Genomic DNA, 13,681 nt, shown 5'->3' with positions numbered 1-13,681 from the left:
CCAAGGAGGAATAGAGAGCACCAAGGGCCTCGAGGAGGTCGCCGTACCCCAGCACAGCTCTCTGCGATCGCTCCGCCACACTCCCAAAAGTCACACACTCCCAATCCTGCTGCGACCCAGTGGACAGGATGGTAGGCCGCATCGCAACAAGATGGCCGCCAAGTATGCCCGACCCGTATTGGGGCCGGGACCCAGGGACAAGCGCCTCGAGGTCCACGTCGCTGGAGACAGGGTTCCGGGGGCAAGCAAAAAAGTTATCCGTTGCGTGGTCACGGGCAACAGTCGTCCCCACCACGGACCAGCTCCCGCGAAAATCCGGGAGCGGCCCGCAAGGATCAGGGCGAGATACGGGCGGCGTCCGGGCAGCTCACCATCAAAGGCAGGGGCAATCACCGGAGGATCTGAGAATTGCACCCCCGGGCATGCACTCGGTCCGCTACGCTTGACAGTAGGAACGACCACGACGAAATGTAGGCCGAGTTTGGCACCGCTCCGGTGGACCGACTCCACCCAGTCACCACAGGCCGCTGTTGTTGAACTGCCACCCGGCCAAGGCGTCCACTCGAGGTCCTGGCTCCAGGGCTGCACGGGCCGCAAAGTTCAAATGCACATTTCTCCGGCGATACCGCAGCCAGAAACCTCGGAGTCACACGATCGGGTGCCACTCTCCTTCAGAAACACAATCGCATAGCACAGGCTGAGGATCTCGTGCAGGATATCCGTGCTGGGTGCGGAGGTTCACGGAGCCGGGAGTCTACGCTGCCGTCCCGGTCGCCATCTTGGCTCCTCCCACACCCTGTTTTTAATGTTTTTATTTTTGTACTTTGATGGTTCTGGTTAACTGAATAAAGTATTTTTGGAACTTGAAATGTTGGCAACTAGGAAAACTGTCTTCCAGGAGAGATGCTTGGATGTAGCCTTGCACATCCGCTCAAAAGGGGTGTCAATCGGCTTCGACAGAATAATGTTCAACTCCCATGATGGAAGTTCAGTGGAAGATGAAAAAAATCATAGTGTCTGACTACAGGATCCATGCCGACAAATTCAATGATCTTAAAGTTGGGTTTCAGATTTGCCCTTGAAGTCTGGATAGCAGATCCAGTCTGCACAGAAGTCTCATGTGGTTCCATGGACATCTGGAGAAGGTCCTGGTACCACCACTGCCTCAACCAACATTTAAAGAAAGCCAGGGTACCACCCCTGCCTCAGGTAATACGGCACTATTAATATAATTTTCGCTGGATATTTCCATATTTTCAGTATTACTGAGGGGTTAGTAGGTTCAGGGGAAAAAGCAAAGAAATGGCTTTGACCAACTGATCAAAAGGACAATTGCTAGAGGCCCCAGCTTTAAGAGTCTGGATGTAAAACCTCAGCATTTCATTTTCTTGCCATTGCGAACAGGTCTGTAGAAGATGTTTGCTATTCTTGAAAGATGTACTTTCTGACTGCATCGTTCAAGACTCACTCATGAGACTCTTCGTAATAGCAACTGAGAAGTTCTGCTTTTTAATCATTGTTCTTGAAATATGCACCACTATTAGTGTCCGTTACCTAGTGAGGACCCAGTACCATATTGTCTGTGCTTCCATGGAAAGTGTTCTCGGTGTGATGCCTTCTGGTATGGTCTGCTTCAATTTGAATGATTGATTCTTTTTTCAGAGATGGGAGAAAAGTCTTGAGGGCCATAGTCCACGGTTATTGCAATGTCACATGTCAAGTATTTGATGCATTGATGTTGATACAGGAGGAACTGGCAGTGGAATAACCCTGAAACATATAAGGTTTCCGCAAGATACAATATTAAGAACCCATTTGTCTCTTGCAATTGAAGCCCACTCTACCAGATGCAAAGATACTACTCCACCCCCCACTGGAGTGGGAAACAGAGGGGGCTGGAGGTACGAGATAGTCACTATGTGTTTCCAGAGGAATGACTTCATCCAGAAGTGGAAGCTTTTATCAGTGATAATTTAGATTTCAACATCCTCCTGTGGCGAAGGTATCTCTGTTCTTGAGGCTATTGCTTTTGAGGTTCAAAAAGCTGGGGAGGGGATTGATCCCTGCATTGTAAAGATCGTTGATGACTTGCCTAGAATTGCTCTTTGACAAACTTTTTCCTTTCTTCAAGGCCTACGCCCTTTAGAGATTCCGCCTCATTCCTCCTCCTTAGCATCTCTTCCTCTGTGTTGTTGTCCAAACAAGACAGACCCTGAAAACTGGAGGTTCATTATTTGAGCTATGCCTCTGGCTATAAAGTGGTAAGGGGAAGTCAAGAAATCTGCAATAGATATCCTATGACAGTATCCTGTACCTGTCAATTCCTTCGAAAGAAATTATGTACTTATGATCTGGTTGGAGACTGACAAATGATCATGTAGCATTTCTGCAAATTCTTGTTGTTGATGCTTTGGAAGGTCAACAATAAAACTTTGCATGTTTGTAAAAACGATTTTGCTCTGGTATCTGCCAAGGAGAGCTGTCACACTAGCTTTTTTTTCATTTTAGATGAGTAGCTTCCGTACCACATACCTTCCTGCCAGTAGCTTTGTCGCTCTGGGAGAGCAGTAGTTTCCAGAGTTGAAGCATGTCTCCGTCTCATCAGTCACTATCACTTAATCAGGCTAAGTATCAGCTTTTAGGAATTCTGGATTTTGTAATGTAGCCCTATATTTTCAAAGAGGTGCTTTTACAGTGGCAGGCATAAGCAACCTTTCTTCTGCAATGTAAAGTAGGCCAGGTAGTAAAGCCAGCAAGGGTTTTGGAACTGTACTCGAATGTAAAGTTTCCAAAATAACTGAAACTGCTCATTGTGGAGCTTGTGGAATGCTTAACTGAGCCACTCTCCCTTGGCTAGGACCTCAAACATGGCTGTAAAGTTACCAAGGAAGAGACATGAGAGTGAAATGGTGATATTGATGTGTGAGATGAAGTAGTATCATCTGAGTCTGAAATAGGATACCTGGATCTGGAAAGTGATATGGGTCTTTTCCTCCTCTTCATAGTACGATAGGAAGATGCCGGAGATCTGTGATGAAGAGTTGGATTCCTTTTTTGTGGTGGAGACAATAAGTTTGGCCCTGGGAGATGGCAGCTATAACGGACCCTGAACTGGGTCCTCTAAACGGATTGTTGGCCTTTTTGGTCTAAAAAGAAAGTGGACACAGCAGTTCCGGTGTACCAGGATTACACATATAATGAGGATGCTTATATAGGCACTCTACTCTTTTTTTTTGGAGTCGAATCGGAATTTGCCTAGTGTTATGACGGTAAGTTCCAATTCTATTAAGGACACGGAGGCGAGGATTATGCTATCTCTCTTCGCTTTATTACTTATCAGAAACGGACCGCAGCCAGAGAGATTCGTAAGTATCAGAGTAAAAACCCATACAAAAAACTACAACTCCCTACAACCAGGGAGATAATAGTAAATTAGTCCATCAACTATTTCTGTGACACCATCCAAAGTCCTCTGTCAGCTCTCTCTCCTCCTCTTTCTTCGCGCAAGTCACGCCATTTTCCTATCGGTCTTGTTTGGATCCATCATTCCCTGAAAGAAACCAAACAGGGAGGTGAGAACTGTACGAACCATACGGAGCGTATTATGCAATGGTCACAGTACCAGATAACAGCAAGCAAAGCAAGCGTTTTCGCCAACCAGTGTCAAAGAAAAAACGTACTTACTCCCATACGGGGGGGGGGGGGTTCGCACCAAGGGTGCCCTGGGCGGGATAATCCTCGCCTCCGTGTCCTTAATAGAATTGGAACTTACCGTCATAACACTAGGCAAATTCCGATTCTATGTCAGGACCGGAGGCTTCGGATTATGCTAGTTCAAAGCTTACTTACCACTAACTGTGCCACATTAAGAACCGGTTTAAAATAAAACCTATTAAAGGTGGAGTCGGACGACCAGTCCGCTGCACGCATTAAATCCTCCAAACGCGCACCGAGCGCGAAAGCCTTTGAGGCCATAGCGCCCCTGGCAGAATGGGCACCAAACTGTTTAGTATCAATGCCAGCCTCTTGCATAACCCATCGCACCCACCTAGCAATGGTGGGAGAAGAGACTGCCTTGTGTGGCTTCTTGAGAGCTATCAAGAGTTGCCGTTCGCCTGGCGGGCGGAGTTCCTGCGTCAAATCCTCATATGTCTTCAAACAGTCTACCACACATAGTTTGGGAGAGTCCCGGAAAGCCGGGTACGTTATTGTTCGTGAGTTGGACTTAGTTCTGCGTCCAATCGTAAAAACGACCCCCTCTGGGGAAAAAACACGCGCCGAGACATCAAGCGCGCGAACATCGGAAACTCTCCTGCAGGAGATCAAGCAGAGAAGCATAGCAAGCTTGGAAGACAATTCTTTCAGAGAAAGGTACCGATTAGGCTGCCAGGAAAGAAACAGATTCAATACCCTGTTGACGTCCCAAAGGACGGAATAGCGAGGTTCCGGGGGTAACGATAACCGCACGGCCCGTAGAAGTCTGCAGACCATTGGGTGTTCCCCAATAGGTGCTCCGTTCAGAGGCTCGTGGCCGGCGGAAACCGCCGATCTGATAGCATTAATGGAGCGATAAGCCAAGCCCTCCGACGCCAAATCGGCGAAAAAATTTAAGAGGGAAACGATTCCTGCGACCACGGGATCCAGATCCTGTCGAAGACACCAACGAACCCAACGTGACCACGCGGATCTATAACGTTTCGTGGTACTGTCTGCCCATGCCTTTGACACGAGGGCCTCAGCCTGTCCCGAAAGTCCCGGCAACGACCATCGTCGCCTGAAAGACGCCACGCCATGAGCCGGAGTGTCCCCTGTGTGATCAGGTGATGAAGATCCCCTTCCGGGTTCTGAAGAAGCTGAGGATACAGGGGGAGTAGGATTGGAGAATCCCAGGAAAGTTTCAGAAGAACTGGAAACCAGACTTGAGATCTCCAAAGGGGGGTTATCAGGATCACCTGTGCGCATTGACGCCGGATCTGGGCCGTCGTCCTCATGATCATTGAGAATGGTGGAAACGCTTATCCGTTCTCCTCTCTCCAGTCCTGGAGGAAGGCATCCGTGGCCAGAGCCATTGGATCCGGCCTCCAACTGAAGAATCTGGGTACTTGATTGTCCAGACGGGAGGCAAAAAGATCCGCTAAAAACGGTCCCCAGAGGTTGTGCAACCATTGGAAGACCGGTACATCCAGCTTCCAGAGGCTGGAGTCGTAGAGATGACGGGAGTGCCAATCCGCTATCTGATTGTGCTGGCCCGGGAGATATTCCGCCATCACATATATATGATGCTCCAGGCAGTAGCCCCAAAAATCTTTTGCCAGGTTGGCCAGCGCCCGAGAACGGGGCTCTCCCAACCGATTGACATAACGGACCGCGGAGATGTTGTCCATCTTCAGAAGGACACAAGACTGAACCCTGCCCTTGGTCCAACAGCGCACTGCGAAAGAGCCAGCTAGCAGTTCCAAGCAATTGATGTGAAAATCCCGCTCGTCTGCTGACCAAACACCTCCGGTGGAAAAATCCCCGCATCGAGCACCCCATCCCAGTTTGCTGGCGTCGGACTCGATGACCAAGTCTGGAACGGATCCGAAAATCGCCCGACCGTTCCATGCCTCCATATGAGTAAGCCACCAGAGAATTTCCTCTTTGGCTTCCGCCGAAAGGGGCACCACGTAATCGTATGAGTGACCCTGTCTGAGGTGGTAGGCCTTTTGACGCTGCAGTGCCCGATAGTGCAAGGGGCCCGGAAAAATCGCCTGGATCGAGGACGACAGGAGGCCTACGATTCTGGCAAGCTGACGCAAGGAAATGGTGAGCTTGGACTCCGTGCGGCGTAGTTCGTGCCGAATTTTCGCCATCTTGCGAGACGGAAGACTCAGGGTTGCTTGAACGGAGTCTACCACAAACCCCAGGAAGGTGACTGACTGAGAGGGTTGAAGTATCGATTTTTTCGTGTTGATAACAAACCCTAGGCTCTGGAGCAGAGAAACGGTTTGCTGGAGTTGCATCACCAAGAGTTGGGGAGACTGAGCCATCAGAAGAAGGTCGTCCAAATAGACGATCATGCGTATACCCCGCGCTCGGAGAAACTCTATCGCGGGACGAAGCACTTTGGTGAAACACCACGGTGCCGAGGAAAGCCCGAATGGAAGGGCCGTGAATTCGTATACCAAGCCCCCCCAACGAAACGGAAGGAATCGATGGGGCGGATGCACGGGAATAACGAGGTAGGCGTCTTTTAAATCCAGACGCGCCATCCAATCGGAAGGGCGCAAGAGATCTCCCAAGAGGTGAATTCCCTCCATTTTGAAATGGCGATACACCAACCACGCGTTGAACTCCTTGAGGTTGATTACCGGACGATGACCTCCGTCTGCTTTGTCCACAAGGAATATATTGCTGAGGAAACCGTGAGGATGCAAAGTTGTGCGACAAATGGCGCCTTTGCGAAGCAATTCGGCGACCTCTTCGTCGATCAACCGTGCGTCCTGAAGGCTGAACTGTAGTGGACACGGCCGCGTGACCTGACGAGGATTGCCCATAAATTCCACATGAAAGCCTCGAATCGTCTGCAGGACCCATGCATCGGACGTTAGCTCCGCCCAAGCCTGTCTGAAGCATGCCAATCGCCCCCCTATCCTCAACTGACATGCGGGGAGGACACTTACCGTTTGAAGTTCCGCCTCCGGAATTGGACTTGTATCCTCCACGGCCCTTGAAACGCTGTCCTCGCGTTGGATAAAAGTTGGTGTAGTTTGCGGTGGAATTATACTGACCACGGCCAGAGCCTTGTCCCCTTGGAGGGTTTTGCTGGAATCCGCAGCCGGACGAGCGGCCCCTGCCTCGACCGGCCCCGCGGAAAACCCGCTGGGTAAACACTCTCTTAATACCCAACTGGGCCTTGTCCAAGGAGGTAAAGGTAGAGACAAACTTCCCCAGTACTTTAACAAACGGTTCTCCAAAAAGGCCCCCCTGAGCAACAGCTTCGGCCTCAGAAGAAGATAAATCCCCAAGTTTGGGGTCCAATTTTATCAACAAGGAGCGGCGACGCTCCGTTGAAAGAGCACAATTCGCATTGCCCATAAAAATGATGGCTCGTTGGGCCCAATTAGATAAGACCTCAGGTGAAATAGTTGAGCCCGTTACCTTAGCCTCCTCCGCCATGTCCAGGATTTTTGCCATTGGGCCGACGGCGTCAAGGAGCTTGTCCTGACAGGACCGCCAAGATCTATCAATACCCTTACGGGGATCCTTTACAAATTTTGCTAGGAACGTAGCCATTTTGGAGTCTAATTCTGGCGTAAGCGCGATTTTGTCTGGCAAAGAGGGACGCGGGCATTCCGCCCTCAAACAACTCCGCGCCTCTTTCTTCAGAGGTTTACGCAAACAGTTGGCAAGGAACCTAACAACTTTATCCCCTGGGACCCATGCTGAAGACCGGGGATGCATTATCTCATCTGGGTTCAGCATATCAGCATCCTCCTCAGGCGCCGCCGAAGTGGTCGCCGGAGCCGGCCGGCAAGGACGGGAAGAACCCGCTTCATCATCAGTATCCCCATGGGTATCATTATCTGTCGCCTGGAATGGGGGGTCTGGAGTATCCTGAAGTGGGTCACTCGCAGGGAGGAGGGGAGCACTTGGGGCCGTCTTTGCCAAAAACGCCGTCTTAAGGCGCGCAAAGGCGTCTGCATCCACTCCATCAGGACGCTGCTTTTTAGGGGGGGAGGGGCCCCATCGGGAAGCTGCCCAGGGGCCGGCGCCGCACTGCCACGTGCCGCCGCCAATCTGTTGCATTCTTGCACTATCCTATCCGAGAGACGCTGCTCCATCGGACCCACTACTTCATTAACCACCCGGTAGATCGAATCATCAACTGCGTCAAAGAAATCATCGCTATAAGGTAAGTATTCCTGCACTTCCTCCTCATAGTATTCAGACTGGCTGGCCATTTTCGACAAGGTAAGTACCTAAGGACACCCAGGACTGTCACTCAACCAGCAGGTCAATAGGATTATGAGCAGACCAAAGGCCGCAAAGATAGGGTAGCCCAGAGGGTTACAATAGGGCTGCACCAGACCCTCAACGTGGAAAAACCCTCAGGAATAACCTGACCGGGTGGCTGCCTCCCTACCGCGTTGCAATACAGTGTTTTTAGCCCAAATGCAATTTGGAGTGAAATGCCCAGAATGTAATGGGACACCATCCGCGCGATGCGTGGTGTTCGGCTGGTGCCTACAGCGCTGAATACCGAAGCGCGTTCAACGCGGTTTATACCGCAATACAGACCCCCACCGGGGCGTAGGAAGAAACAATGCCGTGTGAAATACAGTCCGCGATGCGGACGTCAGAGGTGAGGCAGCAGGGGATGGCTCTGTGACCGTTGGTCTCGCGGCGCGCTCCTCATCTGAGGAGATGCGACGCGAGAGCGACAAGGCGGTCAAGCGCCCCTAGCGGCGTATAAAGAAGCCGCAGCAGCAGGGGAGCAGGCCGCGTAAGGAGCGAGAACGCTCCCGCGGCGGGTAGGGGCTGTGTAATGAAAAAACCAACAATGGAAAAAAATACATTGAATATCCACGAACGTGAATCCGAACACGTAACTAGCACCAAAACAAGCAAACAGTTATTCGAAAGTAGAAAAATGACCAAAAGCACTTAACTGGCTGCGCAGCAGCGAAGAAAGAGGAGGAGAGAGAGCTGACAGAGGACTTTGGATGGTGTCACAGAAATAGTTGATGGACTAATTTACTGTTATCTCCCTGGTTGTAGGGAGTTGTAGTTTTTTGTACGAATCTCTCTGGCTGCTGTTTCTGATAAGTAATAAAGCGAAGAGAGATAGCATAATCCGAAGCCTCCGGTCCTGACATAGAATTTGGTGAAGAGGTAAAAAAAAAGTAATGTCAATGCCATCACCATGCTGATGAGATGATGGCATTCATGACTATGTAGATGCCATCCTGGGTGATGGGGACAATCTTGTTCTTTTCAACACAGATGGGGACTTTGAAGCAGTCTATTGGCACTTCTTTTTCAACGTCGAATGGTGGTCTGTCTTCTAAGTCAGCATTGAGTGTCTTACCAATGTCGATAGTGATGCTGATAGTGAAGCCAATGACATAAAAATAACAAGGGCAGTTTTGTCAATGTCGCTCCGTGGGGTGTCGATGACGAATTCACCTTTGACGGTGAGCAGGTTGCAGCTTTTCTTCTTCCCGTCTCACTCTGCTCCTAAGCCCTGCATTATTCCTCTGTGCCTAATGTACTCTCAGTCATTCAAAGCCCTTTTGAGCATTTTATTACAGATGTCACAGCCTTTGACCCAGTTAGAGGCAGGTAGACACACCCCACAGACCAAGTGCGGGTCAGAGAAATCCTTCTTCCTCCCGCAGGAGGGACACATTTCAAAAAGAGAATGTATTTCTGAGGAGAAAGTTGGTCAAAAACCAGCAACAAAACCACTTCATCAATTGAACAAAAAATGTCAAGTGAAAATGAAAAAGCTAACATTTTCTATAAATTTTCGGTCACATAAATAGAAGTGCGCAACCTCACACACTCTCTGAGATCCTATTCACAGGCGATGGATAACAGAACTGACTCTCTGAGGCAACTAGTAGTAGACTGCATCCTGGCTAGGTGAAGCTCCTTTAATCTTAAAGAAGTAACAGGACGCTTTTTCGCATGTTTCAATAAAAAGCCTATAAGTGTGAATTTTGCCCTGTTTTTCATACATTTTCAACCTTTTCTTGCACAACTGAAGCATTAATTGAAGCTTGAAACTGCTTATTAGTAGTTCATCAGGCTGTTACAGGGTGCTGCTCACCAGAGGGATAGACGGATATTGATACCCTGAGTAACATTCTCTGAACAATGCACCTATGAAAAGTGCTCCGGAGTCCACGGGGAGGGGGGCTGGGGGAATTGTTCTAACGCAGTCTCCTCCAATACTGGTAGCACTGCTCCTACCTGTAAGTAGTTGTCCTGCGTACAGCTCAGCCTTTTAAATTGGAAGATTTTTTTGTTTGGCTGAATTAATGAACTTATATAAAAAAAATGACAAATCTGTATTTGAGAAATAAAATTGCATATTTTCAGAACTCATACGCTCAAGTTTGGAGAAAAAAAGTAGAATTTCCAAAATATGTTTATAAACCTGATTTTGAGTGATAAATCAAAGGGCACTGGTGAGACGTATTACTATTATTATTACCTTGGTGTCACAAGCATTGCAGCTACAGCAGCTCTTACATAGTAACTATGTAGAGGCATTCCAAAGTGACAAAGGGCTTTTTACACTACTGCAGGCAACACTGCCGTATACGCTGACAGGGGGCATAGTCATTGTGTCCTAAGCCCTAGTGAAAGGAAACAAATAGTGTTTGAATCATAAAATACAAAAATAAGCAGGGAACAATGGCCCTCCCAGGATTCTGGACCCCATTGCCAATGCACTGCCTACACCAATGGAAGCTATGCCCCTGTGCACAGAGTTGGACGCTGCTGGTAATCTTGCATAGGAGGCCACTAATGTAATCATTTGATGTGGTCACAAACACAACACTAATAATGTCAGTAGCTCGGGATGATTCTCATTGAGCATAAGTAGCTCTTATTACATAATAGGCAGAAGATCCCTGTTCTAACGTTTAGGACTGGAAGCGAAGATCCTACAATGCAGAACAACTGTTCTTTACAGTACCAATATTTAAAAAATATATAGATTTGACATGCAAGTTTTCATTTTACCTTGTAACGCCCAAGCTAGCTTCTTTCCAGACTTGATGCAGGCAGATATTGCAAATGGATTTACAACTAGACAATCCCTTATCCAAGGCTGCAGCTTTTGTAGGGAGAAACATTTGGAGGTTTTTGAATATCCACTCTTGACTTGAAGTGGCTGACAAAGGACAAGCTCTTTAAGTTGATGAACAGTTCGGTTCTTGTCCAGCGTTCCCTCAATGAGGAAACCCAAGGCTTTGACAGCATCCATAGACAATAGGCTACTGTGGGTAGAGTGTGATGATGCAGTGAGCTGATCTGGGTCCAAAAGTAGTTCAAGAAGGTCGGACAAGTGCTGCTGTATGAAATTCATATGGTTGTAATCATCCCAGTTCTGGAAAATCCAACATAAAAAATAGATATCTGACAATTAGAGAACGATGTCATTTTTCAAATAAAAGCACTCTGACAGCTGCTATTCAGTGGGACATCCATTTTACGTTTTAGTATAGTTTTGTGATTGTTACACTAATTTGTCAACGTCATTTTCTCGAATGAAATCTTAAGAATTTGCATTATACTTTAAAATTAATACTGTGAGAATGGTCGATGAAACGTTCACTCTAGTCAAACAGAAACCACTTTACTCTATTGCACTCTTGTAAGTACTCATAGACCTGGTTTCCCAAGTCAATACACTATCAGTTTCTGCTCTACTTACTCATGCAAGTTCTTATTTCTCTGAGGTGAAACTACCTAAACCAGAGCAGTATTCATTTGACAACACTAGGTTTGGAGAAGGGGAAACTGAACTGAAATGTGCCATTTTACGGAACATTTATTTGTAATATTTCCTTATATTCCTCTTTAGAGTGAATTTGTGTTACTATCAGCTACATGTTTTAATGAAAACATAAATGTTGTCATATTGATTACATACATTAAGGTATACTTACGTAATCCTAAATTATGTTTGAATTTGTACAGTTCACACGTAACAAAATACATATAATCGTACTGGAGATTCGAGTATCGTAGCCTGGAGCAATACCACCCTAGACTAAACAGCATGCGTAGTCCACACAAATATTTAATGAAGCACCACATAAATCTCCGATAGTTTTTGCAATGTTGTGTTTGAGAGTGTGTGTCTGTCTAGGGTATTAAGGTGCACTTAGGGCTTTGATTACCTCAGGTTGGGGTTTCCAAAATACATGTGTGCTCCCAAGAAGGTGGTTTGCCATGTTTGACAGCATAAATCTTTGCATAGCTCCCACATTTTGTCTGCTACCCTGTCTTTGCAGTTCTCCTTATCCGTCACCCTTGCTTGCCTTTGCACTGTTCCTTCTCTGCATAACATTGCAGAAAGAGGTTTATAACTGGCTTTGATCAACAAAATATTCAATGACTTAGGGAAGGACCCGTTCCCTTCACTGGATTAAGCCTGGTTAGACATGTCAGTCTCTGACATATTGGGAGTAATACCTCATTAAGGACCTTGGTCAATGGATGGACAATGATTCCATCTGAACAAAAGCGCTTACAAGATATCTTGTGGAAACCTCTAGATGAGAAAGAGAGAGAGTGAGAAAGAGAGAAAGAGAAAGAGAGAGAGAGAGAAAGAGAGACTCGCAGAAGCGCCAGCAACAGGATTGCCTTTGCCATTTGGTAGCATTCTGCTCGAGAAGGGGAGAAGGGAAGGATCACTCTTTCTCTGACGGCACCGCATGACAAGCAAGTAATCTTTGGGTCAGCGGAAAAACCTGCACTATGCTGAGATGATTTGCAGCAATGTTTTGGGACATTACAAATTCACGCTAATTTTGCAATATTCATAAAACGTCGTGTCTCACAAGCAAAGAACATTGCATTCTGGGGCTTGCAGTTAATTCACAAGCCATGTGACCACTTGGGAACTACTACTGAAACGACACTCACCTGTGACCAAGGCCTAACGGCTGAAACGCGTAAGGATGGGGTGTTTCATTTCCGCTTGCCATGACGAATAAAAGTCAAGCTTGTCAATCAGTCGGTGTTGAGCTCTAATTTGTGTTGGTGGAAGTACCGTGTTACCAGGATCTCCATTCCTGGCTGTGAGAGCTCGCCCTGCAGGACCGAGGGCCCCCTGTAAAATGGAGATGCCTTGTTGATGTTAACAGAGGGGGCACGGACCGTTCGCAGAAGCGCCAGCAACAGGATTGCCTTTGCCATTTGGTAGCATTCTGCTCGAGAAGGGGAGAAGGGAAGGATCACTCTTTCTCTGACGGCACCGCATGACAAGCAAGTAATCTTTGGGTCAGCGGAAAAACCTGCACTATGCGGAGATGATTTGCAGCAATGTTTTGGGACATTACAAATTCACGCTAATTTTGCAATATTCATAAAACGTCGTGTCTCACAAGCAAAGAACATTGCATTCTGGGGCTTGCAGTTAATTCAAAAGCCATGTGACCACTTGGGAACTACTACTGAAACGACACTCACCTGTGACCAAGGCCTAACGGCTGAAACGCGTAAGGATGGGGTGTTTCATTTCCGCTTGCCATGACGAATAAAAGTCAAGCTTGTCAATCAGTCGGTGTTGAGCTCTAATTTGTGTTGGTGGAAGTACCGTGTTGCCAGGATCTCCATTCCTGGCTGTGAGAGCTCGCCCTGCAGGACCGAGGGCCCCCTGTAAAATGGAGATGCCTTGTTGATGTTAACAGAGGGGGCACGGACCGCTCGCAGAAGCGCCAGCAACAGGATTGCCTTTGCCATTTGGTAGCATTCTGCTCGAGAAGGGGAGAAGGGAAGGATCACTCTTTCTCTGACGGCACCGCATGACAAGCAAGTAATCTTTGGGTCAGCGGAAAAACCTGCACTATGCTGAGATGATTTGCAGCAATGTTTTGGGACATTACAAATTCACGCTAATTTTGCAATATTCATAAAACGTCGTGTCTCACAAGCAAAGAACATTGCATTCTGGGGC

The 13,681-nt window shown here is 47.7% G+C and overlaps 1 protein-coding gene across 9 annotated transcripts in view; it reads right to left on the bottom strand.

Moving 5' to 3' along the window:
- Positions 1-13,681, bottom strand: part of TBCCD1 (TBCC domain containing 1) — a 281,536-nt gene that overhangs the window by 106,227 nt on the left and 161,628 nt on the right. For all 9 annotated transcript variants that reach the window (XM_085648714.1, XM_085648713.1, XM_085648712.1 and 6 more), the window contains one exon: positions 10,738-11,104. In XM_085648714.1, coding sequence (XP_085504840.1) covers positions 10,738-11,104 — 367 coding nt within the window. The remainder of the gene's footprint in view (positions 1-10,737; positions 11,105-13,681) is intronic.

The sequence above is a fragment of the Triturus cristatus genome, chromosome 3_2 (assembly GCF_964204655.1).
Source record: "Triturus cristatus chromosome 3_2, aTriCri1.1, whole genome shotgun sequence".
NCBI classification, from domain to species: Eukaryota; Metazoa; Chordata; class Amphibia; order Caudata; family Salamandridae; genus Triturus; species Triturus cristatus.
This window is presented reverse-complemented; position numbering and strand designations above follow the sequence as displayed.